The 25,535-nt window shown below is 55.4% G+C and overlaps 10 protein-coding genes across 10 annotated transcripts; 6 read left to right on the top strand and 4 right to left on the bottom strand.

Moving 5' to 3' along the window:
• Positions 1-960: 960 nt before the first annotated feature.
• On the top strand, positions 961-5,383 carry SPRG_03928 (hypothetical protein). Its single transcript, XM_012342521.1, has 20 exons — positions 961-1,061; positions 1,109-1,266; positions 1,318-1,447; positions 1,497-1,600; positions 1,649-1,726; positions 1,777-1,920; positions 1,962-2,289; positions 2,345-2,388; positions 2,443-2,734; positions 2,785-2,951; positions 3,001-3,168; positions 3,215-3,283; positions 3,334-3,390; positions 3,436-3,536; positions 3,583-3,781; positions 3,837-4,079; positions 4,134-4,523; positions 4,585-4,666; positions 4,720-4,778; positions 4,827-5,383. The coding sequence occupies exons 2-20, from the start codon at positions 1,180-1,182 to the stop codon at positions 5,346-5,348; spliced, it is 3,264 nt and encodes a 1,087-aa protein (XP_012197911.1). The 5' UTR covers positions 961-1,061; positions 1,109-1,179; the 3' UTR covers positions 5,349-5,383.
• A 400-nt stretch (positions 5,384-5,783) lies between these two features.
• SPRG_03927 (hypothetical protein) lies at positions 5,784-8,257 on the top strand. The gene is made up of 10 exons (XM_012342520.1): positions 5,784-5,933; positions 5,986-6,156; positions 6,202-6,448; positions 6,499-6,735; positions 6,787-6,950; positions 7,004-7,066; positions 7,108-7,224; positions 7,271-7,426; positions 7,466-7,546; positions 7,597-8,257. The coding sequence occupies exons 1-10, from the start codon at positions 5,814-5,816 to the stop codon at positions 8,227-8,229; spliced, it is 1,989 nt and encodes a 662-aa protein (XP_012197910.1). The 5' UTR covers positions 5,784-5,813; the 3' UTR covers positions 8,230-8,257.
• Positions 8,258-8,522: 265 nt separating this feature from the next.
• Positions 8,523-9,619, top strand: SPRG_03926 (hypothetical protein). Its single transcript, XM_012342519.1, has one exon. It carries the CDS (start codon positions 8,546-8,548, stop codon positions 9,566-9,568), a length of 1,023 nt encoding a protein of 340 aa, XP_012197909.1. The 5' UTR covers positions 8,523-8,545; the 3' UTR covers positions 9,569-9,619.
• Positions 9,620-9,743: 124 nt separating this feature from the next.
• Positions 9,744-12,851, bottom strand: SPRG_03925 (hypothetical protein). Its single transcript, XM_012342518.1, has 10 exons — positions 12,649-12,851; positions 12,121-12,604; positions 11,240-12,066; positions 10,917-11,189; positions 10,712-10,868; positions 10,507-10,666; positions 10,401-10,450; positions 10,245-10,346; positions 10,147-10,195; positions 9,744-10,105 (listed from the first exon to the last, which is right to left on the bottom strand). The coding sequence occupies exons 1-10, from the start codon at positions 12,799-12,801 to the stop codon at positions 9,814-9,816; spliced, it is 2,547 nt and encodes an 848-aa protein (XP_012197908.1). The 5' UTR covers positions 12,802-12,851; the 3' UTR covers positions 9,744-9,813.
• A 900-nt stretch (positions 12,852-13,751) lies between these two features.
• On the bottom strand, positions 13,752-15,891 carry SPRG_03924 (hypothetical protein). The gene has a single exon (XM_012342517.1). The coding sequence runs from the start codon at positions 15,870-15,872 to the stop codon at positions 13,848-13,850; it is 2,025 nt and encodes a 674-aa protein (XP_012197907.1). The 5' UTR covers positions 15,873-15,891; the 3' UTR covers positions 13,752-13,847.
• Positions 15,892-16,315: 424 nt separating this feature from the next.
• Positions 16,316-17,741, top strand: SPRG_03923 (hypothetical protein). The gene is made up of 7 exons (XM_012342516.1): positions 16,316-16,606; positions 16,656-16,922; positions 16,969-17,052; positions 17,106-17,201; positions 17,266-17,332; positions 17,381-17,457; positions 17,508-17,741. The coding sequence occupies exons 1-7, from the start codon at positions 16,334-16,336 to the stop codon at positions 17,607-17,609; spliced, it is 966 nt and encodes a 321-aa protein (XP_012197906.1). The 5' UTR covers positions 16,316-16,333; the 3' UTR covers positions 17,610-17,741.
• Positions 17,658-18,475, bottom strand: SPRG_03922 (hypothetical protein; the record flags this gene model as incomplete). Its single annotated transcript, XM_012342515.1, has 2 exons — positions 17,658-17,747; positions 17,810-18,475. 2 exons carry the CDS (start codon positions 18,473-18,475, stop codon positions 17,658-17,660), a joined length of 756 nt encoding a protein of 251 aa, XP_012197905.1.
• A 485-nt stretch (positions 18,476-18,960) lies between these two features.
• On the top strand, positions 18,961-23,337 carry SPRG_03921 (hypothetical protein; the record flags this gene model as incomplete). Its single annotated transcript, XM_012342514.1, has 15 exons — positions 18,961-19,417; positions 19,461-19,819; positions 19,865-19,963; positions 20,026-20,127; positions 20,176-20,307; positions 20,353-20,478; positions 20,523-20,597; positions 20,672-20,704; positions 20,758-20,982; positions 21,031-21,227; positions 21,281-21,455; positions 21,509-21,769; positions 21,826-21,972; positions 22,017-22,700; positions 22,746-23,337. 15 exons carry the CDS (start codon positions 18,961-18,963, stop codon positions 23,274-23,276), a joined length of 3,603 nt encoding a protein of 1,200 aa, XP_012197904.1. The 3' UTR covers positions 23,277-23,337.
• Positions 23,338-23,375: 38 nt separating this feature from the next.
• Positions 23,376-24,822, top strand: SPRG_03920 (hypothetical protein; the record flags this gene model as incomplete). The annotated part of the gene is made up of 5 exons (XM_012342513.1): positions 23,376-23,648; positions 23,703-23,931; positions 23,975-24,094; positions 24,139-24,347; positions 24,393-24,822. 5 exons carry the CDS (start codon positions 23,376-23,378, stop codon positions 24,510-24,512), a joined length of 951 nt encoding a protein of 316 aa, XP_012197903.1. The 3' UTR covers positions 24,513-24,822.
• Positions 24,736-25,459, bottom strand: SPRG_03919 (hypothetical protein). The gene is made up of 2 exons (XM_012342512.1): positions 25,028-25,459; positions 24,736-24,975 (listed from the first exon to the last, which is right to left on the bottom strand). The coding sequence occupies exons 1-2, from the start codon at positions 25,435-25,437 to the stop codon at positions 24,783-24,785; spliced, it is 603 nt and encodes a 200-aa protein (XP_012197902.1). The 5' UTR covers positions 25,438-25,459; the 3' UTR covers positions 24,736-24,782.
• Positions 25,460-25,535: the final 76 nt, after the last annotated feature.

Genomic DNA, 25,535 nt, shown 5'->3' with positions numbered 1-25,535 from the left:
ATCTTTTTTGCTCCATATACTTGCGTCTATATTTTCAATATATTTAGAGGAAATATCAACTTCTGCACACCATTCTCGTAGATACCAACCGCACACACTATCTAATCTCCATTGCATACCATCTCCGATCGACCTCAAGCTCCAAATTAATTTACACCAATTGATCCCCAATTCAATAATGAAAACATAAAATATCTCGAGCTATAGGCCTCCATCGACCACCACAATCTTATTTTGACAAAGCCAAAACTGTCGTTTATTGATGTGCCAAGTATGAGCGAAAATAATTTTTCGACGAGTCCGCCCTTCACGGCCTCACCTTCCTTGTTGCTTCGATATCACTACGAACGCCGTGTTTGAAGTTTTTTTGCCAGTAGGTCTAGTGCTTCCACCGGCGGTGTGACATCAGTTACAAGATTTGCCGGAGTCTGGGCACGTTCCGACAGTTTCATTGTATAAAGTTGCCTGAGCAGAGCAGAGAGCGATGGGCCTACTCGAAGACTTTTACCACGACATCACGAATGCAGATCGCAAAGGGTGGGCTCGTGGGTGCTATCAAGTCATGGTGTGCTCATTCTTCGGATGCTACTCTTAGTCAGAAGTGCGTGCCGAAGCGACTCTGCAAGCGCCCTCAAGTCAAGCTCGCAGCATTGGGCGACAACTTGCCTCGACCGCAGACACGAAGTCAAGAACCTCATGGAAAGCCCAGTCGCACTCGTCTTCTTACCGCAATTCCAAAAGCACGAGGCAATCAAGACGATGACCGAGCTGTCCAGTTCAAAGTGGCGTGGAGGTGTGCAGTCGTACATGGTTGTGTTATTGATGTAGTCGTAGAGAGGTATTGGGGACGCTCGACGCTCGATCTATGGTCCCAGCGCCAACCTCAGCCTCAAAAAAGTCAAGCGTACAAGGTCGAAGCCTCATTGCGACGCCTGACTTTTTCCCGCTGCAATTATTGCAGCGACCTCAGATCCACATTTCGAAGTGGACACTCTTAGCAACGGACGACACTTTTGTCAAGATTGCAGCACACAATACTCGCATCCAAAATTTGCACGCTAGTGAGTACCAGTACAACCAATGGACGATATAACCTCACGTCACTTAGGATGTGTACTTCGCTCTGAAGCTTTTCACGGAGCACACAACGAGAGTACCACAAGCATAATTGCTAACGGCATGGAAGCCTTGACGGACATTGGCATCATCGCCATGGCAAAGGCTGTGCACCACCTCGAGTGCCTGGAGATTGCGAATGCGACCAAGGTTATACAGTACCCGCGACACGGATATGGTTCGCTCACTGGAGATGTGTAGGTGTCGGACGCAGGCATGCGCACGCTCGCGCTACACTGCTCTACGCTGAGAACACTCAACGTCTCTGGCTGCACGGGCATTGCCGGAGCTGGTCTCGGTGCCATCAGCGATCACTGCACCCACATGCGCCGTACACAGCACACATGCTACCCGGGAGTGTTCTTCTCACGTAACATTAGGCTTGTCAATCGCAAACTGCAGCCACCTTGATGAGTGGGTTCTCGTGCGGCTGTTCTACAACTTTCAGCACCTGGAGCACTTGGACGTGGCAGGTTGCACACAAGTACGAACGGGCACGAGATATGATGTCGTCAATCTTCAATGGGATTAGGTTGCTGACACGACACTTAAAACACTTGGCTTTCAGTGCCGACAACTAACGTACCTAAACATTTCGTTCTGCCCCAAGGTACGACTGCAAAAGCCCTCTCATGGTCGAGTGCTTACATCTTTGTTTAGGTATCCGACACGGGCGTCGTTAGCGTTGCTCAGTATTGTACACGCCTTGAAACGCTGCTCATTGCGACGCTAAAAGGACGCGTCAACGAGCGCGTTACCGACATTACATGTCTCTCGCTCGGCGAGCACTGCCCCAAGCTGCGGGTCTACCCTTACATCTACGAACTACATCTCACGTACTCTAGGTGTTCAACATCTCAGGATGCACGTTTGTGTCAGACGTTGGTATTGCGTGGCTCGTACAAGGATGCTCACAGCTAGAGTCACTCGACCTTACGCACTGCTTCAAGCTCACGGACGAAGGTCTTCGAAGCGTTGGAGCCAACACACCCAGTCTGCACACGCTCCGCATCGGTCATGCAAAGAACCTCTCGGACGTTGGTCTTCGCTTCGTCTCAGAAGGGTGTCCACATTTGAAAGTCTTGAGTCTGCACCAGTTGTACTTGATTTCGGACGGTGTCAAGCGCAATTTTGGCCTTGAGGGTCTTCAGGCCGTCGCCGCCACCTGCCCGCGTATGTACTGCACAAACCTTCATCACCACCCTATTTTTTGCCTACACCTTTGTAGAATTGTCAGAGCTCGATCTTGCTGGATGCTTTCAAGTCGTCGAGGTAGGCTACAAGCATACATGCTGCAATCTTTGCAGCGAAAAATTGTGCTATTAGCGAGCACTCAAGAGCCTAGGCGCTGGGTGCCGCGCGCTTGTGAAAGTCAGCTTAAAAGGCTGCTACAACACAACACCGGCTGGCATTAGCCACTTGCTCCACGGCTGCCCGAAGCTCGAGACCCTCGACCTTTCAAACGTCACGCTGACAAGCAACCTTGTGCTTCAAGACATTGCCACGTCGTCGTCGCATCTAAAAGAGCTCACGCTAGCTTACTGCGACCGCATCACAGACATCGGTGTCCGACATCTCGCCCGCCTCTCGGATAAGCTCGTGCTGCTCAACCTCAGTGGTATTGTTCCTCCAAAATGATCCAATCGTTGATAATCTTGGCGCGTGCAGGATGCTCACATGTTACGGACGTCGGCTTGCTTGCGTTTATTCAGTCCTTTCGGAGCCCCACGCCTGCTCTTTCACATTTGATTCTCAACGGGTGTTCACTCGTCACCGATGAGTTCGTGAACCAATTGGCGTTTGCCTGCCCCACCCTACTCACACTGAGTTTACACGTACGAGGTTGCCAGTTTCTCATTGCCAATGTTCATTGTCAATCAATAGGGTTGCGGTATGTCGTCGCGCGCGCTTTTTGCACTCAAGACGTCGTGGCCATATACCGTGTTTCGGTCGACACCGTCCGAGCTTGGAGTCTTTCCCGCACACCGTGCCAAAGAGCGCCGAGAGATTGATGTCGCGGGCCAGCTTATATTGGCAGCTATCAAAATCCAAGTACCAATGCCGCGTCTATATTTCCCTTTTTGACATTTTTGTGTAGAACACATTTCGACAGCGGCAGTCGCGCATTGCGTTTGCGGCGGCCCAAGAGGCGCACAAGCAGCACGTGGTTGTGTGCCGTCTTCAAAGTCATTTCGCGGTCGGCGTGGGCGTCGCAAGGCGCTCTTGGAGAAGCTTCTTCAGAGCGGCGATCACCGCATGGCTACGAAAATTCAGGTTGATCTGTTATGAAATGACGACGTCGTATATGAAAATGAATAGCGATGTTTCCGAGCCTGTCGCAATAAGAAGCACGCGCAAGACGAGTATGATGCACTGCTGGAGAAGCGCCGTACTGAAGCGGCCATCTTCGTGCAGCGCCAGTATGCTCGCGTTTCCCATCGTTTTCGAGGTCGATGATTTTGCTAGATTTCGAGCGACGCGGCGTTCGCGTATTGCAAAAATCGCTCTTGCCGCCCATATTCGGTCGAGCAAAAAGCAGCACCGCGCTGCCGTGGTCATGCAGCGCCGATGGCGGGGTATCACCGGCCGTCGACGCTACATGCTTGCCCATGCGGCCAAGAAGGCGCAGGACGCCGCTCAGGAAGAGTCGGCCACTCAGCTGCAGGTAATCTCTCGCTTATTTAGTACAATACGAGGCAGAGTCTTACGACGTAAAACAGGCACTGCTGCGGGGCCGACGCGCCCGTCAGGAGGCGGCGAGGCGGCGGCAGTACGATCTGATGCGCTCGGCTGAAGAGCAGGCTGCTGCGATCACACTGCAGTCCATGTACCGCCAGCGCCTTGCTCGGCGTCAGCTTGCCACGCGCCGAGAGCATCTGGCGTTATTGCACTACAGCGCAATGAAGATGCAATCGGTGTGGCGTGCTCGTCAAGGACGTAACTTTCTAGGCGTTCTTCGCATGGTGCGAATACAGCCCTTCGTTGCATGTCGGCTTCACACAAAAATTGATGAATAGGCCCAGCGCCGTCGAGACGAAGACGTCGCCGCTACGTACATTCAACGACATTGGCGAGACCGCAAGACCTTTTTGCAGCGCGTTTGGGAGCTCGAGCTTCGCCGCCAGCTTCATGTGCGTCAAGTCGCGGCGGCGAAGCACCTTTGCTTGTGGTGGACCCACGTGCTCGAGCGGCGGGTAGCGCGTGTGCAGCTCAATGCGCTTCTCGCTCTGAAGCAACGTGACGAAGCCATGCTTTTTTGGGCGGCGCAGGTTGTGCAGTGTCACTACCGGCGCCACCAAGCGCGCAAGACTCTTGAAGCGCTGAAGGAAGCGCGCCGGACCGCGTGGAAGCACATGATTGATATCGACAACTCGCTCGAGAAAGGCATCGGGGCCCCATACTACTACGTACGCACACTAGAGAAATAGCTCATGGGATGGATGCGATTGGGAACCACGTATGTCGTAGAACCAGCTCAACTACGATGTGCGGTGGCGCATGCCGGGCGAACTTTTGACCGAGCTGCCACAGCCCAAGTGTGATCAATGCGGTACGGCGTGTGCTCTTGTTCAACACATATGACGATGATTCTTTGATATATAGAGAACCCATCGAGTGCCGAGGTTGAGTGCGCCCACTGCGGCGAGTACTTTTGCCTGCCGGTACTGCATGTCGCCGAGCCTTGTGACCCTTCATCCATTCGTTCCTAGTGCTCGGACCGGATCCATGGCCATGGGAAACGCCACACTCACACAATTCGTTTGCTGTACAACTACTACCGCCGTCGCATCGACTACGGCGACGGCGATTTTCCGTCGTGGTGGCCGTCCGAATTTGAACAGGACGCATGGCGTCCGTGGGACTTCATCACGGGCGTACCGTTGGACGGCTACGATGCGCTCGTGCAATGGATAGAAGCCGAAAACCACCGTCTCTTCCTCTTGCGGAACCCGTTGTTGGCAAGCACCGAAGCCACTCCCGAACTGCCGCCTGTTGTTGAAGCGCCCATGGGCGTCGAACCGACGCCTGCAACTGTCCGCGCAATCAACGAAGACTCGCGAGGCAATCGAATTGTCTTCGCGCCCATCGGAAGCGAGACCGCCACTCTCGTTGACACCGCGCCTGTTGTTGTCCCTGCCGACTTCGATGCTAGCTACGGCGCCAAGTCCAAGCGTCGTAAGCGCCGAAAGCCGGTCGTCGCGCGCCAAAAGCAGATTTTGCACATGGGGTGAGAGCCAATTACTGCGTAGTATATTCACTTCACGGCCATTGTCCTCGCGTTCGAGAAGATGCCGTCGTATCTGTGTTGGGCGGCGCAAAATGTGTCGTACTACATGTCTACTGCCAGCTTTGCAGCGCATTCACCCAAATCACAAACGGATACGGTCAAACTCACGAGGCCGGTAGTTCGTGTCGATACTGGACACGCTAAAGAGAACAAAATGCTACGCCAAGTCAGTGTCTGCGGTCTAAAGCGAGAGAAGCATCATACATGACGTCGTCGAATTGTATGCGAGAGACTTCATGCAACGAGCATCATGCTATCAAAATCCTCTCATATGTTTCCAATCAGCAGTTCGATTGTTAAGTGACGCTCGGGGCCGCCTGATCGCTTTCCGATTCCAGCGCACGAAAGTGAAAAAGGATGCATTCAAAGAGTAGTTTCACTGGCGTTTCCCGAAGCCGACAGCCGAAACATGGCAGCAAGACTCGTTCCGTACCGCGGAAAGGTGCCCGACGCGATTCGTACCAAGATTGACGACACGATCGGGCGCACAATGTACCTCGTACAAACAACGGGTCCGACCAACTATGTCGTGCGTCGCCCCCGATAGAAATCGCGCTGTCATATTCTCGATCATCTCGTAGATTCAAGAGCAAAATAGCTCGGTCAAGTTCCGCGTGCTCATCGGCGCAGTTCAATCGTGCACGTGCGGCGACAAAGATGTGTGCTGCCACCTCCTCTTTGTTATGTTGAAGATACTGCGCGTGCCGCGGACCAATCCTGTCGTGTGGCAAAAGTCGCTCATTGATTCAGAGGTACCGTGCGCAACCGCTCTTAGGTGTCCATAAGGCGAAGTGTAGATTACAACGCTCCTCAGCGGTGGGTACAGCGAAGAAACGAGTGCGCGCGCAAAACCTGCTTTCTTGCGCCGAAAGTTAGCCCCCGAGACACCCGAGGTCGACGAGACGACAAAAAAACAAGTTGCGACCCGACATGCGCTTGTCGAGGGTGAAGTATGCGCGATTTGCCAAGAAGAAATGGTCGAGAGCGAGAAAAACCTCACGTACTGCAAGCACGGCTGCGGCAACAACTTCCACATCGACTGCAGTACGAGCCCTTTAGTGCGAGGCAACATTGATAGACTCACATTCCTCCAGTGAAGGTGTTTGGGGAGAGCCGTAAACAATCGAAAGAACCGATCAGCTGCCCACTATGCCGCCACGACTGGGGGGACTCGGCACTCACGGAGTTGAAGAAGGAAGCCGACATCTCGAACCGCAACCCACTCGTGCACACTGGCACGACATGCAAACAGTGCCAGACCAAGCCAATTCGCTGCAACCGATATCGTTGTCTCCAGTGCAAGCACACGGACCTATGCGAGCGCTGCTTTAGTACGATCCAAAACTTGTTTGAAGTACAAGACACGACTGCTACACCTGTAGAGAGCAACGCCCACGCCAAGCACTCGTTTGTGCTACGCAAGGCACACAAAGGCACGTGGTTTCCAGCGCTGCGGTCTCTCCGGGACGCACTGCTAAGTCCTCAAGCGATAAACGACCTTGAAGGCCGAGAGCTTTCTCACGCCGACTATGACCTTCTCTGCGAGGTCTCTTTGTGACACTCTCGTCTTGTCGTCTATATATATATGGCGTCTCGTAGCTCGATGCAGCCGAAAAGTACCCACTGCAAGACTATCTCATGGCCAATCTCGTCGGCGACAAGGTGAGCTCCGCTCGAGTGTTCTCTCACCTCAATCGAGTTAGTTGGGTGCTGCACAAGCGAAAGAGTGGGCACCAGCGAATCCCGATGTGAGCATCTGGTGTACACTGTGTACGCAAGGCCTGCGCATGTCAATGGACATACGCCAACTACCGTGCCATGTATCTTTCTTCATATTTAGAAATACGGCATTATAAAGCTCTGTAGCACACGTTCCATGAGAGCTGCTTGCTACAGCATGTCCTTGCTCAGAAATACCACTGTCCGATCGAGCACTGCCCCCACGTGCTGTTCCCAGGCCTTGCCAACGAAGGAGGTGCTTTGGCAAAGAAAGAGCGCAAAATCGAGCCTGCGGCATCATCGGTACCCCTCACGTTCGAATCTTTTTTCACAAGCGTGTAGACTGCGTTGCCACCGATTGGACTCATGTCGGTCGTGTCACTGATGAAAAAGCCCAATGGCACGATCGAGCCGCTCACTGGAGTAGAATGCTGCAAGTAGCAGCAACCCCTTATAGCGTTGATACTTTTTAGATACGAAGGCCATCGGAGCCTCAGACCACCGACCCCGCACGCAGGCACAAAGCCCATGCGCTCAAGCCACTTTCGACCAGCAACCAACAAGAGAACGACCTTGCGGGCATCGTGACGGCAAGCGCGTGTCAAGCACCCGCACGACCCGGAACGCCGCCTGGCCATGGACTGAGAAAGTCGACGCGTGTACTACCCCACATGCCCGGCGCCTTTCAAGGATCGATCGTCACCAGCGACAACCGTGTCGAGGATGACGCGTCCTCCTCGCGCCTCCGCTTGCCTGCACTAGGATCAAAGGAACCGTCACTCTCACCCACCGCAACGCGTCTCGCCCAAGCACAAGTTACACGAGACTTGAACCGGGCGCAATCCCAGGATCGCAAGCGACGGCAAAAGATCGCGCTGGTTGAGCGCAAGCAGCAGCACGCACCAGGTCCGTCATCGCTGCTGCCATTGCAGGTTGGGCCGCAAGCGACAACCATTGACGAGACGAGCCGCCAAGAGCGCGTCGCCCAAGCCACACTCGAGAAGCAGATCAAAGTTAAGGCCGAGCGCGAGCGCAAGCATGAGCTTGCCAAATTCCGCCGACAAGAACAAGCCGATCGCGAACGGTGTCCGCTTTCATTGGGCTAAAGAAGCCAATCGTTGAAGTGTACTCATCGGACATTTTAGCCAATGGGCGACAACTCGGGCCTTGATAGTGCTCTCCGATCGAGCGAGCTCTGTGGTTGCGTCAGCCGTTCCATGTAATGCACATGACGGGCACGCACAGGATTTGGTCTTCTGGTCGAAGGGTGCCTCGTTGTGGCCGCGGGAGGAGAAGGGCGTCGTTGGTTCTAGACGAGTTGTGATTGGCGGAATTTTGGTGCAATAATCGTTGCGCAATCCAATCGCGATCCGAGTCTCGTTGCATTTTGCCCAATCCATGGCGGTGACGGGGGAAGAAGCGATGGCGTACGTACGCGAAGGCGGCGCCCACAAGAACGATGACATCTGGCGCTTCTTCACCAAGCTCGTGAACCGCGAGAAGTACCACAGCTACTGGTACGTCGAGTGCAAGGCCTGTCGGGCCGCCCACCAGACCCAGATCGAGACCGGCGTCCATGGCGCGCTCGGCGCGCCAGAGCCCAAGGCCATCGTGTCCCGCCTCCAGCTCATGCGCAACCACCTCGGCAAGTGCCCGTACGTCGAGAACGTCCCAAAGGACTATCTCACGCCGACGCCGCGCCCGGCCAAACATCCGCGGACGAAGGCCAGAGCCATGGTCCCCGGCGCAGCGATCGAGCCGGACGCGTCCGTCGCGCCGACCTCGTGGCTGCGTAACCTCTACCGCGCGCACCAGCCACAGGCAGGCTTCTGGGGCGATGCGCGCTGGTACGACCTCCAGCTCGTGCGGCGGCTGCCCCTTGTGCCCAAGATGCTCGAGCAGATGGTCTATGCGCTCCCGCCGCTGGGCGAAAACTCCAAGGTTGCCGACCTCTGCGCCGGCAGCGGCCTCTGCGCTGAGAAGGTGCTTGACGCGTACCCGGACGCGCAAGTTGTGCTCTTTGACCAGTCGGTCGAGCGCCAGCAGTTGGCGGCGAGGCGCTTGAGCCAGTACCACCGGCACAGCTACTGCACCGTCAACTTGAACGAGGTCGCGGTGCTCGAGAAAGGGCCTTTTGACGCCATTACGGCTTCGCTCGCCGTGCACGTGCTCGTGGAGAAGCCGGACCACTACGCGCCAGACCAAAAGGAGTTCGAATCGATCACGGACGCGCACATGCGCATTTTCCAGCTCCTCTTCGACTCGCTCGTGCCTGGCGGCCACGTCATCATGGGCGATCACGTGGGCATGGCAAGCGTCTTTGTCCAAATGAAGTGGCTCGAGAGCGTCGGTTTTGAGGATATTGACGTGGCGTGGCGTGAGTCCGACTTCTTTGTCGTCGGCGCGCGCCGTCCGGACCTCTCGCCCATGATGCAAGACATCTAAGCGCTGTATTCCCATTCTATTGCGTAATGAATCGTGCAATTGACTCCTTGTACACGAGCAATCAAGAGCATGTTCATACAGCGTAGGATGTATGTTGTCTATTCGATGGTCAACAAGTGCTACTAGTGCTCGTTGTTTCCCTTGATTCGACCAAGGGCCCAAATATCGTTGATGCTTCAACAACTCTATTGAACGTAGGATGATGGATCGCTCGATGCTCCGATTTTAAGTTAACTCAAGTCCACTTAGCGTTTTAGACGGAGGATCTGGCGCTGGTAGCGGCGAATGTACTTGTACCGAATGAGCGAAAAGAGAATCGCGACAGCAATCATGAGGCCACTAAGCGTCGTGGGCGCGACCAAATCGACAAACACCATCTCAAAGATATCCTCCGAGATCGTCGACACGCGGTGCTCGAACGTACACGCCGCGAACCGGCCGCGGTGGTCGCCACAATGCGACATCAAGTTGCATAGCGTGCCTTCGTTCATGTGGCAGCTGAGCTGCATCGAAAGGTGCGACGAGTCACACGTAATGCTACGAACAACATGAGCTCTTCCAGCAACACACGCGCATACCGCTGGATCAAACCGGACTGCGTGTCGATCATCGTGATCGGATCATATTCTGCAGACCACGTCAATCCGTGGGAACGGTAGATTAGGAGGCAGTGTACCTGGAATCACACACGTTGACAAATGGTGCAGGCGCCTGCGGTCCACGATCGAGTTTTCGCCCGCAATGTCGTGCACGAGCTTGCTGTACGTCTGCACCGAGCCTGCCAAGTACATGGTAAGAGTCTGGATGCATCGACCACAGGACGAGGGTTTACCTGGTGGCGAGAACGAGACGGATGGCTTCCCCAAGATCGAGCCCACGACGCTAACACAAACGACAAGTGTCAGACCCGAGCGATAGCGTTAGATCAAAAGTAGTACCGAGCGATGCCGCCACCGAGCGAGTGGCCTGTCAAGATGACGTCGCGATCCGTAATGGATTGCACGTAGTGCATGAGCTCGTGGTAGTACCAATACTCGTGGCTGAGCCCGAAAAGTGACATCATTTCGTGGTAGAGCTCAATGAGCGTCGAAAACGTCACTAAACAGTAATGAGATGCAACGAAGACGATTGTGACTGTCGTACCATCGGGCCACATACGAATCGTGGGGAAAATGCTCGAAAGAATGGCAAAAATGACCGGCTCGGCAAACATCTTGACGTCTTCAATGAGGTCTCGGAACCGGCCGACGTCCGTCCCGCGCACCGAAATCACCGAGAGGTTGAGCGCCGCCGAGTACGCCTACCACACTAAAAATGAGAAAGTCATATCACATGGTCAAATCCAAACCTCGAAGAACTCGACTTTGGACCCTTTTGCCGTGTAATTATCAGGAATCCGAATGTCAAACATCGGGACGCCGTCGGCCGTGTGAGGAAAGACGGTGGCGAGAAAGTCGGGCAGATCGCTGCCCGTTGGGTTAAAGTACGCGGCTTGGGACATGAGTGCGTAGTCGACGAGGCTAAGATCATGCCACCGGTTGCCGCAGCTTGCGTAGAACGGTGGCTGCGGCACTATCGGCGGCGCTTCGTCGTGCGTGAGCTTAAGCTTGAGGTTTACGACCTATAGTCCATCTGTGTCATGCCCAGATGCGCAAATAAGGGAATGCATACGCGCGCGTGCTGGACGTTGATTTCGGTTGGCGTCATGACGAGCGACGCGGCGTCGGGGAACCACTCGGATTGACGCTGGAGAAACGTGAGGGCGCCAAAGCCGGAGAGAAAGAGGATGTAGAGCGCGAGGATGCTCGAGCCGGCGAGGAGGAAGCGGAAGGCGACGCGTTGGTACGTGCGCGGTCGAATGTGCTTGACCTGATCTTCGGACGAGAAAGAGACGCGGCGACCGGGCGTACTGCTGTGCGCCGTGTGCTGGAGCCACCGGAGGAGGCTGCCGTAGAGGAAAAGCGCCATGACGACAAATATGTGCGGGTGGTCGATGCCTGAGACGCGGTACAAGAGGTACGCGGTGCCGGCCGAGATCGGAACGCTAATGAAGACGGAGCGCGGCGACGAGAGACAGAGACCCCGGAGACAAATGAGCGAGAAGACGTAAATGAGCGGAAGGAGGAGGTTGATGATGGTGAGCTCGAGCTGCGCGTGCACAAAGCCCATCTGCGGGTGCACGCACGCGCGAACAAAAACGATGACTTGGCCGAGAATGAACGAGAGCTTGATGCGCCCAAAGAATGCGGCGAGGTACGCATCGTCTGTCGAGGGGAATGAGAGCGGGAAGCTGTGGCACACGAGCGTGAGGAACCAGAGGATCCAGAGGCAGAGAAGGACAAGGCCCGTCGTCTCCCAACGCAGTGGCGAGAGGTCGCTAAACGACGTGAACTTGACGTGAAAGTGACGCAAGAGCCACTCGATTGTCCAGAGCACCGTAAGGCCGTTGAGTCCCATGAGTGAGAGCCCGAGGACACAAACGTTGAGAAGCGACATGTCTATATACCAGCAGCATAAGTCAGTACCGTTAGTCATCATGTCGATGAGCGTACGCTGCAGGATGACGCGCCAGCGCGGAATGATCTCGAGCACGACCTGGACAAACTGCCACGAGGCAATGATCGTGGTGAGGCGCAGCGACCGCTGGAAGACGGGGTACGCGGGCGTGAGGAACCGAAGATAGCTCGTTTTGCAGATCGTCGACTCGATCGGCAGCGATGTGTCGAGGTTGGTGCACACGGACGGCACGACGATGAGGCTGCTGAGTAGCAGCAGAATGGGCAGCGCGCAGAGAAAGACGACGAGTTGCGGCGACGCTTCGTGGCGCATGACGCGGCGGATGTACGGAAAGTTCTCGACCGATTGCCACGTGAGAATCCACGTCGTACGGCCAATGCTGAGGATAATGCCAATGACCGAGTAATGTACAAAGAGCACCGAGAGCGCTTGGGACCACGGCATGGTCGCGATCGCAATGACGTTCTCGCCAAGAAGCGATCCGACATTGAAGAGGAAGCCCCAGAGGATCGCCAAGGCCTGATGCATACCATAAGCAGTGAACGAGGATGCAAGTGCTATACCTGAAGCATGATGTAGACGAACGAGTAGGTCACGACGGGCGGCAGAAACGAGAGATACGCGTAGATCTGCGTCGGCAAATAGACACCGACGAACTGGAGGTAGCTCTCCATCTTGGCCATGTGCGCCACGATGAGGCGCCGAAGCAGGTCCATCCGAGTCACGGCGGTGGTAGAGGACTTGTGCGATCTCGCCAAAAAAGCACTTTGAGCGCCTAGCCAATCACATGACGTCACACTCGTGTCACTTCGAGCGTCACCGTGTTTTTTCGTTTTGCGTGCCCCCACCATGGGTACGTCGACTATATTTATGAATATTTTGTATGGAAATGGGTGGGATCGAAAACGAATTTATTAGGTAGGGGCCCTAAAAGAGCGTTGACGTTGACCACGGCACAATTGCTGGCTATTGCGTAATCGCGGTTCTTCAAGATGCAAACCTTGATCGTAGACTTGTACACTGACTGTAAGTACAGCACGCACTGCCGACAACACCTCGGTGCATCTCATAGCACCAATGTACCGGTATGCTTCGTGCTCTTTGAAGGGTACAGCCCCAACATCAGCAAGACTTGCTGCCAAGTGCAAAGTGGCCAATATCAATTCTCACAGGTTGACGCAAGATACTGCAACGTGGGATCTTGAAGTTCGAGAAGCTGCGAGTTGGAGCGTGGCCGCGCTTGGGTGCAAAGCCCCTCCGCAGCCCCAGCTGCCATAACGGTCGAGAAAAACGCCGTCGCTGGTGGGGAGAGTCGTACAGTAGGCATGGCGGTCTTCTGCACTGGTGCGCAGGCTTGGCATTCTTGTCGAGCGTGCTGTCTGAGATGGCGGTTCCGTGCGCCTGCGACGAGACGACGAGGACTTTCATGGGACCGTGCCGTCGATTGTCGTGTACATGTAATCGAATCCGTCGGGCAACGACTGGCTGGTGTGTGATGTACACCCGTGATAAGCTTAGGTCACTCATCTTCGAGAAGGATTGGCTGCTACATTCTCGAAGCCCAATTTCATGGACGTGCGCGTTCATCAGCATATTAGCACAAGTAGTTTTGGTTTGAAACTCCACGCACACTTCCAGACACACAGAAGTACACCACGACAAAACTCTCGGGTATGGAAGGTCTTGATTTCTTGAATATATAATAAAGGTTAGTGCAATCCACAGTGCTACCTGAGTGCAATCGACTGTTCAACGCGGTTCTCTAAATCAGATCTGGAATGCCGACGCGAGCGGGAGCGGGCGTGATACTTGAGAGCGTGTCGCGCGTCACATCGGGTCGAAATGAGACCGAGTGGCCTTCGATAACGGCGGCGTGGCCTTGGGGGTTGAGCACCGGACCAACAATGCCCCACTCGACAGTGGCGAGGACATGGGTCGACCCGTACACGAGGCAGAGGAGGCCTTCGGACGCGAGGTTCATGCCTTCACATCGCTGCGACCGCGGCCACTTTGCTTTTGTAACTTGAAACGCGATTTCTGGCGATAGCCCGTCGGCAGCACCAAGGAGCACGGCCTCGAGCGTCCCAGTCGTACCCTTGAGCTCACGTACACGGCGATAGCGCTGGCGCGATAATAGAAACGCGAGGATGCTCGTCATGTGCGTCACCGACTGCCAAACAAAGCCGAGTACGATCGTAAGCAGCGATGAGAGCAGTGTAAAGTAGCCGAAAAGCTCCACGTACAGCGCCCACGAGTCTTTTTGGTGCGAATACGCGTTGTGGATCGTGTTGACGTAGTGGTGGACGACGACGCCGGTCCAGCGGTACCCCTGGAAGAGTTTCATGCCCTGGGTGGTGACATACGAAGGCAAGTAGAACCACACAACGGGCGCGCCAAGGAGAAAGAGGTCTTCCGAGAGAGCGAACGCATATTTCGGCCCAAAGAGCCACTCGAGGAGTCGAGACAATGCAAGAAGCAAGAACGCAGAGGGCCAAATGATGCGCGTAATCGACATGTACGTCAAAGCGATCGTCGTATACGAGGTCGGGACCGTGTAGACCGCGTGCTGACAAAACATGACAATGTCTTCCGTGCTTAGGAGCGCCTCGAACGAGAGCAGAAAGAGCACGGCAAGGCACCGACGCTCGCGTTTGTGGAGCACCAAGCCCATGTGGCGGCCGCCGGCCCACGTCCAGAACGGCTGACCTTGTCGTCTGAAGACAAGCCATATCGGGTAGTAGATAGACGAGACCCGAAAGTAGGCCACGAGGAGGAGTAGGCAGCAGCGCAAGAGATCTTTCGAGATGGAACGGATCTGCGTTATACCGCCATCGTGCCATGTGAAGGCGGCCACACTGACGAGTTTATTGCGTCGCGTGAGCGTCGTCGTGTACGGGGACCTCGTCGTCCGCGCAGTCCATGCCCCAATCGTGTCGCCGTACCACGATGTCGTTGAAATGTGGTCAGCTGTTCCACCGACGAAAAAAGTGGCCGGACACCCCAGAATGTCGTGGAGGCTGAAGACTGGTGTCTCCACATCCAGCACGAGGCTGGTAAAGACAGGGGCACTCGCCACGGACGCATTCGCGACCAGTATTTCTCGTTTGTTGGACGTCTTGTTCAAGATGTAGTAGCCGCCAAACTCTTTGCACCAGCGATCCGTCTCGGTTCTGCTGAGTCGGTGGTGAATCACTCGGCCGTTTGCGGTTGTGTACGTGTCGCACGGAAATGCATCCCCTTCACCGAGCTTGTCCAGACAGTCCTTTTGAGTTGAGCTTGTGAGCACCGACCATTGACTCGTCGCTACTTCTTCGTTTGGCAAATCGAGACGGACACCGCTTGGCAGCGTGCAATTACCAAAGAAGATACCAATGTGCTGTGTGTCGCGCATGTCAACAGGGTAGTACGACCGACACACAGCGCCAGCCAATGACCCAACGCCAAACACGGGCAGCTCAAAGTAGCAGTTGAGAAAAGGCCCGCCCTGATCGCAAACAGTCGACGAGATGTTGTTGAAGGCGTTGGTGACTTGGAGGGCCCACACGCTGGCGTGTTCGTGGCTGTCCGTGGTCAGGTAGTACCCATACAGCGTCTTGAATGGATCCAGAAACGAGTTAAGCGAGAGGAAAACCCAAACGGCCAAAGTGGTGTAGTAAACGAGGCGGCGGCGGCCCAAGTGCGGAGGAACCACGGGTCCAGACTGACCTGACGGTGACAGGGGCTCAAATGGCACGACACAGCTCGGCTGCTCAGTCAGAGCTGCCTTGGGGTACCAGCTCACGTTCATCGCTCAGTTTGGATCACGTATGATCTTATAGTGAGCTAATTTTATCCTGAGATGAGCAGAGGCCCAATTCGAAGAGAAGAGGCTATATTTGCTCCAGCACAGCAGCGGTTATGTACATGCGAACTGCCAGTCCTTATTACGACTACTCATGGTGAGGTATGGAGGAACGTGTTGAAGGTGGTGGCCATACAGTAGATCCGTGGCCATTGCGGACTCGTCGAACGCGGCCGACAACCAATACTATGTGATCATGCTGGAAATGATGTTGTTGTCGTTCACGCGTGTCTTGTCTTGCGTAGCTTTCTGTATTTTCTCCTGGATCGTGCACAATCTGCATTGTACACGTATGCGTCTTGAGCTCCGGGTCAAGGAGGTGGGGCTCATGATTTAATACGGTCTGAAAGGTTATTGGTTGTCGAGGGGTATTTTCCCATTTGTGGCCAAATCGAAAAATTCGCAACATGGCTGACGTCCCGGAAGGCACGCTCCAGAACCTCGTGGACCAGACGTCGCTCAAGTGGATCTTCGTCGGTGGCAAGGGCGGCGTTGGCAAGACGACGACGTCGTGCTGCCTCGGCGTGACCCTCGCCAGCCACCGCGAGAAGGTCCTCATCGTCTCGACGGACCCGGCGCACAACCTTAGCGACGCCTTTGGTCAGCGCTTTACGCGTGAGCCGACCGCTGTCAATGGCTTTGACAACCTCTTCGTCATGGAGATCGACCCAACCATTGAGGTAAGACATCTTGGTGTCTGCTTTACCATGACGAAGTTTTGCGGTGCAGATGGACGACAGCGTAGACGGCGTCTCGGATGCGTCGGGCATGCAGTCGTTCATGAAGGACTTGACCAACTCGATTCCTGGCATCGACGAAGCCATGAGCTTTGCCGAGCTCATGAAGCAAGTGCAGAACATGGACTACTCGGTCATTGTTTTCGACACGGCGCCGACGGGCCACACGCTCCGCCTCCTCAGCTTCCCGACTGCGCTCGACAAGGCTTTTGGCAAGCTGATGGCGCTCAAGAACCAATTTTCTGGCATGTTTGGTCAGGTGTGTTTACCTGCAACAACATCCATATCGATCAATGCATGCATAGATGTCGGCGCTCTTTGGCGGCGCCTTGCCTTCCGAGGAAATGCTCGTCGGCAAGCTCGAGCAGACGCGCGAAGTCATCCAAAAGGTAGCCCACCCTAACATCAACAACTGTGTCTTGATGCGAAGCAATGCTTGTAGGTCAACGAGCAGTTCAAGGACGCCGACCGCACGACCTTTGTGTGCGTCTGCATCCCCGAGTTTCTCTCGCTCTACGAAACCGAGCGTCTGGTGCAGGTACATGACAGCGATGCTTCTGCGTCTGCCTATTAGACCATTTCAAGCTCGATCCATGATGTAGGAGCTCACCAAGTACGACATTGACGTCCACAACGTCGTCGTGAACCAGGTGTTGTACCCGGAAGAAGGTATTAGTGTGATTCCGCAGCCTCAACACATTCAAGCGAGACACCTAGACTCGACGTGCAACAACTGCTGCGCGCGCCAAAAGATGCAGCAAAAGTACCTGGACCAGATCTACGACTTGTACGAGGTACGCAAAACGCTTGCTCTCTCAGCACGAGGCTAGCACATCGCACGTAGGACTTTCACGTTCTCGAGATGCCGCTCCTCAACGAAGAAGTGCGTGGTGTGCCCGCGCTCAAGTCGTTTGCGAAGAACATGATCACGCCCTACAACCCGTAGATGGATCGAGTAATGTCGCAAGCAGCAAAGTTCTTCATTTCACGCAACCTAGTCACTATTGCTATCGTAATTGCCGACCAACGCAACCGCCTTAGCCGGCGCGGCCTTGGCTTTCGGCTTGGACGCCACCACTGACTTCTTTTCTTGATCACAATGGGCGCTGGCGCCGGCTTCACTTGCTCAGGGGCAGCCAGCGTTACCGGCACGGTCTTGGCCGCCTTGGCAGGTGGCCCCGACGCGAGCTGCTCGAGCTTGCGCTTCCGGAAGTTTTCCATCTCGGCTTGGATCTCTTCTTCGGTCATGATCTTGGTTTCCACGGGCTGCTCGCCGCTGCTGGCGACCTTGGCAAGTAGCGCGTCCGTGTCGACCTTGGCGTGGCGCTGGTTGATGGCCTTAATTTCGTCGAGCGCATCGAGAATGTCCATCTCTCGTTTCGAGTCGAGCGTTCGGTTTTCCAGCGCCTTCATCGAGTCGCCCTTTTCTTCTTCTTCGCGCTCCTTTAGCACCGCAGCTTCGTCAGCGTCGGTCTCACGCCATGGCTCAAAGTTGCGTTGGCAGCCATGCTCGGCAGCATAGTCGCCATGCTGCGGATCCGTCTTGAACGTGATCTCGCTCGCGCACGTGATGCATCGGATGTAGAAGCGGAAGATCTTGATGCCGTGGTAGTCTTCCTCGAGCACGTCTTCCTTGCGCGAGTTGAACTTCTTGCCGCGGTACATGTACTCGCCGCACGTGCTGCACTGGATCGAGAAGGGCAGCATCATACGCACCTCGATCTGCATGTTCTTCGGCTGCTTGCGCCGAGGCATAAGCGCCGGATCGAAGTCCGGCGGGAAGTACTTGTTCAAGACCTTGCGCTCGCCCATTCTGTCCGCTGCTTCGTGCGACTGGTCTCGAAATTCCGCAACTCGTGCTTCGAACACGCATGCTGAACGTACTTTTGGGCTTGCTTTTCGCCAAGCTTGTTGTTTGTATGTCGTAGAATTACTAAGTCTAGATCAACGCAACTGCGACCGATGTCCGCTCACATCAGCACAACCTAACGACGGCAGCAGCCTTAAGCATGGTATCCGTGTATTTCATCACCATTTAACATACTTGCGTCGGTCTGCTTTTGCTTGATACTGAGGTAGAATGCACCATAATAGCAGAGGATGCGACGCAAGCGGCGTGATCTTAGCCAATGCAAGCCACGGTTAATCATATCGTATATGTCCCGTAAAACATGATCTTATATCAAAAACACGTTTCGGATACAACAGCGTGATCCGGATTTGTGCTTCTAACGCGGATTCCCGCGCTGTGCCGAGGTCGGGAATTTCCATTTGGGGCCCGCGGAACCAGCACGAAGATGGGCCGCATCCTTCGCCTCGACGTGAGCAACTTCAAGTCGTATGGAGGGAAGCAAGAGATCGGTCCCTTCTACCGCTTCACGGCCGTGATCGGGCCCAACGGCGCCGGCAAGTCCAACCTCATGGACGCCATCAGCTTCGTCCTCGGCGTCCACAGCCGGCAGCTGCGCTCGAACCAGCTCAAGGACCTCCTCCATAAGGACGGGACGAACGACGTGAGCCCCGATGGAGCGTATGTCTCGCTCATCTATGGACTCGATGACGCCGAGAAGGAGAAGATCACGGCGCACCTCGGCGAGCTCCCGTCCGACGAGTTGAACTTCACGCGTCGCATCTCGGACAAGGGCGTTGGGTCCTACAGTGTCAACGGCAGCGACGTGGCCCATGACGAGTACGAAAATATTCTCAAGGACCTTGGCATTCTCGTGAAGGCGCGCAACTTTCTCGTCTTTCAAGGTGAGCACGACTGCAACATCGCGGCGCTAAGCTGTGTTGGTAGGCGACGTCGAGTCGATCGCGTCCAAGAGCCCAGAGCAACTCACTCGCCTCTTTGAGATGATTTCGTCGTCGGACGAGCTCAAGGACGAGTACGAAAAGTGCATGGAAGCCAAGAACGCGGCCGAGGAAAACACGATCTTTGCGTACCAAAAGAAGAAGGGTCTCGCGGCCGAGCGCAAGATCGTGCGCGAGCAAAAGGAAGAGGCCGAGCGCTTCAAGCAGAAGCGCAAGGAGCTCACGCGCGTGAAGCAGCACAACTATTTATGGCAACTCTTCCACGTCGCGGAAGAAGCGACAGGTCGCAAGCGCGTGATGGACGACGCCCAAACGCAGCTCGACGAAATCCTCGGTGACAACAAGGTTTGACTTTGTTTCGTTGTGTGGTATCTGATACGAAATGCGTAGACAATTTTGGATGCGTTCAAGGACAAGAAGAAGCAGCATGCGTTGCAGCTCAAGGAGTGCCGGCAGCGCGATATGAACGCTATGAATGTGCAGCAGCAGGTCGACAACGTCGCGCCGCGGCTCATCCAGCTGAACGAGCACATCAAGCACTCGAAGAAAAGCTCGACGCCGCGATCGCACAAGAAAAGGTCATGGCCAAGAAGGTCGAAGAGCAAAACGACGAGATGGACGGATTGCATGCCGACCTTGCGGAGCTCAAGAAGGTATGCACTTTGCGCGCTACGTTGCATGTGTCTTATGTGTGTGCGCAGGCCGAAGCTGTGCTCGCAGAGACCAAAGACGACGAAGAACTTGTGCTCGAGGGCAACCAACTCGAAGAGTACCATCGCATCAAAGAGGCGGCCTTGATTGAAACCACAAAGTTGCGCAACGACTTGGCGTCGGTTCGTGCGCCCATGACCAACTGCATGGATGTAAAGTGCTTGTAGTTGGCGCGACAAGAGACGGCCGACGAAAGCCGACTCGCAACCTTGTCCCAAGAAGAAAAAGAGCACACGGAGGAAATGAACCGGCTGAAGGAAGATCGTAAATCAGCCGAGGACCGACTTGTCGACGTACGTCCTTGTGGGTCATTCGTCATCACTTAAGGCCATGTTAGATCAAACGCGTGATCACGAAGAGTAAGGAAGAGATTGCGCAAGCTGAGAGCGACCTCCAGAACACGGAGCAGCACGTATGCAATGCCTGTCCGTGGCACCTTTGCATATCGAATGGATCATAGGAAATCGACGTTTCCAACAAAAACAGTCGCTCAAGACCGAGTTGGACAAGCTCCAGCTGGTACGCGCTTTATCCTGCATGACGACGTCTCATACTAAAGCGCGCTGTTGTAGCAACTGCGCAATGTCAAGGACGACTGGCGCCAAAGCCAGGCCGAGCTGAAGAAGTCCCAAACATTTGATACGCTCCAGCGTCTCTTTCCCGGCGTCCGCGGTCGCCTCGTGGACTTGTGCAAGCCGATCCAACGCAAGTACAACATGGCTGTGACGGTCGCGACCGGCAAGCATATGGACTCGCTCGTTGTGAACGACTACAAGACGGGCCAAGAGTGCATTCAGGTATGTACGCGTTGGTTTCCATGATATATACTTTGACGCCAAGAGTAGTACCTTCGTGACAACCGACTCGACAGCATCTCGTTTATTCCGCTCGACAAGATTCGCATCAAGCCCATCAACGAGCGCCTTCGCGACCTCGGCGTTAAGCTTGTTGTGGACGTCATTGACTGCGACCACGACATCCAACCCGCCGTGCTCTACGCTGTCTCGGACACGATCGTGTGCGACAACATTGACGAAGCGCGGTACAAATGCCATCTCTTTTTCTCGCCTCGTATCGCTCAATGGTCGTGTCTAGTGAGATTTGCTTCCAGCGCAACGAAAAGGTCAAGGCTGTGACGCTCAACGGCATGGTCGTGAGCAAGAACGGCAGCATGACGGGTGGTCGCACCCAGAAGGACGCCGCGCGCGCTGGCCGCTGGGACGAAAAGGAAACGCAGCTCCTCAAAGACAAGCGGGATGCGCTGCAGTCGGTGCGTCTTATGACGAGGATCGCGTAGCATTATGCACTGCTATCGGTGTGTAGGAGCTTATGGCTCTCGAGAAGGAAAGCACCGGTGCCGTGCGCCGTCAAACTCTCGAAACGAAGCTCGGGTCGCTCCGCAACCGTCTGCGTTACGCGACGGCCGACATTGCGACGACCGAAGCCAAGATCCCGAAGATCAAGGCCCGTATGCAAGACTGCAAGAAGCGTCTCGCTGCCCTTCTTCCTGAGATCAAAAAGGTCAAAAAGTCGATTGCAGCGCGCGCGACCGACATGCGTGCGCTTGAGCACGACATCCATTCGGTATGTGCCCTTCTGCTCTCAATACCCAAGAATGACGCTTATAAATGGACTACTAGGTCGAAGACGACATGTTCAAGGACTTCAGCGAGTCGTTCGGCATTGAAAACATCCGCGAATACGAAGAGAAGGTCGTAAAACAGCAGCAGGAGCGCATCGACCGCCGTCGCAAGCTTCACAGTCACATGGCCAAAATCCAGGCGCAGGTATGTTGAGACATCATGATGGTCATCGTGACGCACTTGTCTAGCTGCAATACTTGGAAGGGCACGACAACCGGCGTCGCTGGGACTATTGCAAAGCGTCGATCGCAAAAGAGACCAAGACGCTTGAAGACATTCAGCACGAGAAGAAGTCGCTCGTCGCGCAGACGTCAAAGCTCGAAGCTGACAACAAGGCCAAGACAGACGCGGCGGCGGCGGCCCACGTCGCACTCAAGGCGATCGAGACCGAGCTGAAGGCTATGGCCAAGCAACGCGAGTCGCTCGACACGGACGTTGCGGACATCCACAAGAAAATCGCGGCCCAAGAGGCGGCGCTGGATCGCTTGAAGGACAAGAAGCACGAAATTCTCAAGCGTGCGACGATGGACCAAGTGAAGCTTCCACTTGTGGGTCATACCTCCGACGACGACAGCGATGGCGACGTCGACATGGTCGAGAGTCAGCAATCGTCGATGGGCGATAGCAGCGTGACGCTGACGGCGCAGGCCGACAAGCGCTATGTGGACGAAACCATCGACTTTTCCGGGCTGGACCGCATCTCATTTGCAAACGACAAGGAGCGAGAAGACCTCGCGACCAAGTACGAGCAGCAGATTGCGACGCTCGCGGCCGAGCTCGAGCGCATGCAGCCCAACATGAAGGCCCTCGAAAAGTACGACGAGATCCAATCTCGCATCAGCCACGAAGAAGCCGAGCTCGAGCGCATCAAGGTACGTGTTATCCATTTGATCGTTAGAGCTTATCGAGACGCGTAGGCTGGCGCAGCAGAGGCCGCGACGCGCTTTGATGAGGTGCGCGAGGCGCGCTACGAGCGATTTATGGAGGCGTACAACCACGTCTCGGGGTGCATCGACAGCGTGTACAAGAACCTGACCAAGAGCTCCAAGCACCCACTGGGCGGTACCGCGTACCTCAACATTGACAACCCCGAGGAGCCGTACTTGCATGGCATGAAGTACAACGCGATGCCGCCCATGAAGCGGTTCCGCGAGATGGAGCAGCTCAGCGGCGGCGAGAAGACGGTGGCTGCGCTCGCACTCCTTTTTGCGATCCACAGCTACCGGCCGTCGCCCTTCTTTGTACTCGACGAGGTTGACGCGGCGCTGGACAACATCAACGTCAACAAGGTGTCGACGTACATCCAAAAGTGCGACTTCCAGTGCATCGTCATCTCGCTCAAAGACTCGTTCTACGAAAAGGCTGATGCGCTCATTGGCGTCTGCAAGGACATTGGCTCTCAGCGCTCCAAGTGCCTCACCCTTGACCTCACGGGTTACGAAGCCTAGCTTTATCTATTTCCTGCTTCTAAATCCATCATGCTGCGCTTGAGCGTCTTTCGTTACCCGACCGCAACTGCCTCCTATCCGGATAAGCGATTTCGCAGCATGGTCGACGACGGCCGATTTCTCCAGGGCGATGCCCGGGACCTCATTGCGAAGGGCCAATTGACCGAGGGTGAGTGGCACATGATGCAACAGGACGCCAAGTCGGTCAAGGCAAACCTGCACAATCGGATGCTGGCGCAGCTCGACCGCGAGCTCAGCACGGCCATTGCAAGCCAGCCGACGGACCAAGTCCTCGACACGGACGTGGCGGCCGCCATCGCTGGCGGGCTCTGGGGCGCTGCGAGTGCGTTCTTCAAGACACCCGTCGCGACGGTAGCAAGTCGATAATGGAGAAGACAACGTACTCACACTCGTTGGTGAGTATAGCGCGACGCGCCCGCGTCCAAGTCGTCGTTTCTGTGGGAGACAGCGAAAGAAGCAGCGCTCAAGTCGATGGAAACCAACCAGAGAATTCGCGCCGTCGACTACCTCAAGCTGGAGCACCACAGTGGAGACATTTCAACCTGCGAGCACGTTGTGATCGCCGTCAATGGCTTTATGACGCATGGCATGGACCCATCAACCAACTGGGCTACCTACTGCCAGCGCAAGAACGGTAAACCGCTCTTACCTCTGGCATAGTTACAGAGCTGGCATAGTGGCATGTTACGTCGTTTTGTGGGAAGCTGGGAACGGCGCCGAGTGGGACGACTTTGTCGACAAGTTCCAAGGCCATTTCGAGACGGGCCGCGAAGACGTGATTGCGACCCACTTTACAGGTAACATGATACGACGAGTCACGATGCAATTGAGACACCCGTAGGCAATCCGTGGAACCGTGCCAAGAACAAGGCCCACCAAGTTGGTCATATCCTCGCCGATGTGCTCCGCACGCACCCGACCATTACGCGCGGCCGCAAGGTGACGCTCCTCGGTCACTCGCTCGGCGGCGCGGTGCTCTATAGCCTCCTCGATCGCCTCGCAGCGCAGAATGCGTTGTCACCTCGTACCCGCTTTGATCTCCATCGCGTCGTATGTCCTGCTCGGTCGTTGGCTCCAATTCGTGACGTCCCATAGGTGTCTTTGCCGGTGCATTCGTGCCTGCGCACAACTTTGGCGCTGTGGCGGCCAATGCCTTTCCCGACGTACGCCAAGACCGGATTCTCAACGTGTACTCGACGCAGGACTGCGTCTTGAACCACCTCTTCCGCGTCGCGACGATTCTCCAGACGCACCGCCCGGCAGCCGGCTGCACACCAATCCAGTCGCACTACGTCGTCGACGTCGACGTCTCGGCGCTGCTGGCGCCCGAGACACACACGGCGTTTGGACACAGCTACGAGTTGATCATGGAGCACGTGTGCGACCGTCTCGATGGCATTTGGGATCTGCCCAATGCAAGTAGCAGTAGCAAGTACTAGGCATCGGACGCATCGCATTCGTGTGAAAATTGAATGACCAGACCGACTACTTGTAAATACCCCCCGACTTGTTGAACATGTTTGAGAACTTGTTCTTGAGATCGTCTTCTTCCGGGTGGAGCTTGCTTTCGTCAATCACGCGCTTGAGCTCGTTGCGCACGGCCGCGTTCTTGGGCTCGAGCGCCAGCGCCTTCTTGAGGATCTCCTTGGCCATCGAGTACTTGCCCTTGCCCGCGTAGCTAGTCATGTAGTTCGGTAAGCCTTATACACCACTGCTACCAGAGAACGTACGCTTGGCCTTGACGGAAGAGCGCCTTGACATGCTCGGGTTCGATTGCCAGCACCTTCTCACACACGTCGAGCGCCTTGTCGAAGGCTTCAAGCTTCAAGTGCGACATGGCCGTGTTCGTGTATGCGACGATCTTGAGCTGCTTGATCTCGTCGCCCTCAGCCGCGGTCGCCGACATAGCCGCATTGCCTTGCGAGTACGTAGACATGCCATCGCCGGCGACGCTGAGACCGTTGACGTACAAGAAGACGGCCGAGTACTTGTGGATCGCCTTCTTGTATTCGCCCCCCTTGAAGAGCGTGTTGCCCTGCGTCTTGAGGAGGTTCGCCTGCTCGATCTTCTCGGCCACCGAGAGAGCACCCATGCGCGGCTTCTGCGCGAGGAGCGCGGTCTCGTCCGCGGTGTAGGCCATGGTCCTTCTTCTCGCAAATTCCAAAATGATCCTCGACTACGAATTACGCCGTTTCGACTAACTGTAAGTCCGACTAGGAATTGTTGCAGCTAATTCAT

Source organism: Saprolegnia parasitica (genome assembly GCF_000151545.1).
Source record: "Saprolegnia parasitica CBS 223.65 unplaced genomic scaffold supercont2.10, whole genome shotgun sequence".
NCBI lineage: Eukaryota > Oomycota > Saprolegniomycetes > Saprolegniales > Saprolegniaceae > Saprolegnia > Saprolegnia parasitica.
This window is presented reverse-complemented; position numbering and strand designations above follow the sequence as displayed.

Excerpts from the sequence above, each read along its gene's own strand:
- SPRG_03923 (XM_012342516.1), top strand. The coding sequence starts at position 16,334 with ATGGCTGACGTCCCGGAAGGCACGCTCCAGAACCTCGTGGACCAGACG. Across the intron at positions 17,053-17,105 it reads CGCGCGAAGTCATCCAAAAG|GTCAACGAGCAGTTCAAGGA; the intron begins GTAGCCCACCCT and ends CAATGCTTGTAG. Across the intron at positions 17,458-17,507 it reads AGATCTACGACTTGTACGAG|GACTTTCACGTTCTCGAGAT; the intron begins GTACGCAAAACG and ends CATCGCACGTAG.
- SPRG_03919 (XM_012342512.1), bottom strand. The coding sequence starts at position 25,437 with ATGGCCTACACCGCGGACGAGACCGCGCTCCTCGCGCAGAAGCCGCGC. Across the intron at positions 24,976-25,027 it reads CTCTTCCGTCAAGGCCAAGC|CTACGCGGGCAAGGGCAAGT; the intron begins GTACGTTCTCTG and ends CTACATGACTAG.
- SPRG_03924 (XM_012342517.1), bottom strand. The coding sequence starts at position 15,872 with ATGAACGTGAGCTGGTACCCCAAGGCAGCTCTGACTGAGCAGCCGAGC.
- SPRG_03928 (XM_012342521.1), top strand. The coding sequence starts at position 1,180 with ATGGAAGCCTTGACGGACATTGGCATCATCGCCATGGCAAAGGCTGTG. Across the intron at positions 3,284-3,333 it reads AGGCGCACAAGCAGCACGTG|GCGCTCTTGGAGAAGCTTCT; the intron begins GTTGTGTGCCGT and ends GGGCGTCGCAAG. Across the intron at positions 3,391-3,435 it reads GCATGGCTACGAAAATTCAG|CGATGTTTCCGAGCCTGTCG; the intron begins GTTGATCTGTTA and ends GAAAATGAATAG.
- SPRG_03927 (XM_012342520.1), top strand. The coding sequence starts at position 5,814 with ATGGCAGCAAGACTCGTTCCGTACCGCGGAAAGGTGCCCGACGCGATT. Across the intron at positions 6,157-6,201 it reads AGTCGCTCATTGATTCAGAG|ATTACAACGCTCCTCAGCGG; the intron begins GTACCGTGCGCA and ends GGCGAAGTGTAG. Across the intron at positions 6,449-6,498 it reads CAACTTCCACATCGACTGCA|TGAAGGTGTTTGGGGAGAGC; the intron begins GTACGAGCCCTT and ends ACATTCCTCCAG.
- SPRG_03925 (XM_012342518.1), bottom strand. The coding sequence starts at position 12,801 with ATGGACCTGCTTCGGCGCCTCATCGTGGCGCACATGGCCAAGATGGAG. Across the intron at positions 12,067-12,120 it reads CTGGCGCGTCATCCTGCAGC|ACATGTCGCTTCTCAACGTT; the intron begins GTACGCTCATCG and ends GCTGGTATATAG. Across the intron at positions 10,196-10,244 it reads GTCAACGTGTGTGATTCCAG|AATATGATCCGATCACGATG; the intron begins GTACACTGCCTC and ends CGTGGTCTGCAG.
- SPRG_03926 (XM_012342519.1), top strand. The coding sequence starts at position 8,546 with ATGGCGTACGTACGCGAAGGCGGCGCCCACAAGAACGATGACATCTGG.